The 2,500-nt window shown below is 44.3% G+C and overlaps 1 protein-coding gene across 1 annotated transcript in view; it reads right to left on the reverse strand.

Annotated features, from left to right (window-relative positions):
* Window positions 1-2,500, reverse strand: part of LOC311240528 (myosin-16-like) — a gene marked incomplete at both ends in the record, with an annotated part of 45,355 nt that overhangs the window by 34,025 nt on the left and 8,830 nt on the right. The window contains 2 exons of the mRNA XM_084329107.1: window positions 1-59; window positions 2,315-2,418. The exon at window positions 1-59 is cut by the window's left edge and continues 80 nt beyond it. Of these exons, the coding sequence (XP_084185233.1) occupies window positions 1-59; window positions 2,315-2,418 (163 nt within the window). The remainder of the gene's footprint in view (window positions 60-2,314; window positions 2,419-2,500) is intronic.

Raw genomic sequence — 2,500 nt, forward strand, 5'->3', positions numbered from 1 at the left:
GTCAGTTTATACACACTCATCTTCTCCTCCGCGGTGAAACCAAGCACATCAAAGGCTTGCTAGAAGAGGGAGAGAGAGAGAGAGGGAGAGAGAGAGAGAGAGAGAGAGAGAGACAGGGTGAAGAGAGAAGAAAAAAGGAGAGGAGGGAAGAGAGAAGGAGAGGAGAGAGAGAAAATAAAAGAGAGAGGGGTGAAGAGAGAAGGAGAGAAGAGAGAATGGGAGAGAGAAGAGATAGGGGGAGAAGGAGAGAAGAGAGAGAGGGGGAAGAGAGAAGGAGAGGAGAGAGTGGGAGAGAGAGGTATAGGAGAAAGAGGAGAGAAGAAAGGGGAGAAAGAGAGATAATTATATACATAGATTAAATGTGTCATAAACAGTGGTAATGCGCCACCTATGGTAATGTCACACTAATCTTCAGTTTTTCAGACTGATTGTTTAATAGTTTTTCACTAATTGAGAATATGGAATCAAATGGATTCATGACATGAGCAGGCCTGTCCTGCCCACTAGGCAGATCATCATTGTCATCATCAGGTTAAAGGTTAAATAAAAATCATCATCATCATCATCATCATCATCAAACCTTTATTTAAGCTTGTAAAATCATTGAGGTTGACCTCGTTTCCAATGTTGACGGGTTACAGTTGAAATAAATAAGACAAGATTAAAAGTAGTAATACAACAAGATAAAGACAAAATAAAAGATACAAATTAAGATAAAACAAGGAAAATCAGTTACAGATTGATAACACAGTGGTTAGTGATCATGGCTTTGGACTAGGGGTGGAACGGTACGCATTCGAACCGTGTACCGAACAATACACACATGCCCCGAACCGTGGAGGTCGTACCGAACGGTACGCATTCGGGCATGTGTGTATTGTTCGGTTATATAACATTACGTTAGCTACGAGCTAACTAACTTTAGCCGCAAGCTAACTAATGTTAGCCGCAAGCTAACCATGGAAACGCTCACAGAGAAGTGACTCCACGACACCAGTTCGATTAGTGGGGAAGGGGGGTATATTGACGAGTTAATACTGGACAAATGTTGCCTATATTTTTCAGTCAGTTCGGTCTTTGTGTGCCAAACATTATTAAAGGTAAACCTTTTTTTTTACCAAATAAATGAGAAGCATGTTTAAATCAGCAATGCCTCCCCTCTTGCTGTACCAAAATCTCTCCTAGCTCTAACCGTCACTGTCAAAATAATGTGCCTGATGTCAAATGGCCTCATTCTTTCAGTTTTTGCATGACTATGTCCTTGAGAATAACTGAAAAGTTGGATTCTTTTTAGGCTATATATCTTATGTTGATGTATGGTATTTTTGGAGTGTTAATTTTTTTTTAAATAAAAAACAACATATACCGAACCGAACCAAAAACCGTAAACCTAAAACCGTGATATGAACCGAACCGTCGATTTTGTGAACCGTTCCACCCCTACTTTGGACTGTGCATTGGATGTATTGATTATTTTATTTTTTGTATCCACTTTTTCTCCCCATTTTCTATTTTTCTCCCATCCCAATTTCGTATTATCCAATTCTTCCCTCCCCTGTCTTGACGTTGCTAGACTATGCCTCCCACAGGTCGGTTGTAGTGAGGACAGAAGCCTTGCATCATGTGTCCCCTCCGGTACACGAGGAGGCAGCCTGTCGCATCTTTTCACCGCAGCAGCTCGAACTCTCAGTAGCGAGGAGTAACGCGTGGGAGGCTCACGCTGCCCCCGCTACTTCCTGCTTCCGTCGCACTGGCGTCACCAAACCGACCGGTAGGAGTCGCTGTCCACAACGTCAAATCCCCACCCACCGGCTTTCCCACCCTCTAACACTTGCCAATTGTGTTAGTATGAACGACCGGCCAGCCTGTAGCAACGCCGAGAGCTGGGCTCGAACCCAGCGTATCCTGCGTTAGACGCGATCGCCTTGCCCACATACATATATGTTTTTATGTATCTCAGTTTAACTGCCAAATTAGTAATGGAATTATTTAATCAAGGTCCTCTTAGTTATTTCATTGGTTGTAGGGAGGTCAGTCAGCCAATCAAAGTGCCCCTAAAAATGTCAATCATCATGTCAAACATAATCTCAACCGGCCAATCAGAGAGCCCCTCGTAATGTCGATCATCATGTCAAACATCATTTCAACCAAACAGCTGTACCCCATCTGGTGCTGAGATCTGCTTTAAGGCCAAAAGGAAGGGCCCCTACATTTGTTTTTGCCTAGGGCCCCCAAAGGTCTAGGGACGGCTCTGCTTATGAGCGTTGATACTGGTGAATGTGAGTCTATATAAGTGAACAGGAGGTGGACTCACATCGGTCAGCATCAGCTCCTCTCCGTCGTCCATGTTCTCGACTACAGTGACTCCCTGACACACCCACTCGTACTGCTTCGGGTCCGGGTTCAGGAGCAGGGCCTCTGGAACACACAATGTATAAACCAGTCATCACTGCCCTGTGGAGAGATTCTATCTCGGGTGGCAGGTTGGCGGGCCAGTTAG

Source organism: Notolepis coatsorum (assembly GCF_963971535.1).
Source record: "Notolepis coatsorum genome assembly, chromosome: 14".
Classification (NCBI taxonomy): Eukaryota; Metazoa; Chordata; class Actinopteri; order Aulopiformes; family Paralepididae; genus Notolepis; species Notolepis coatsorum.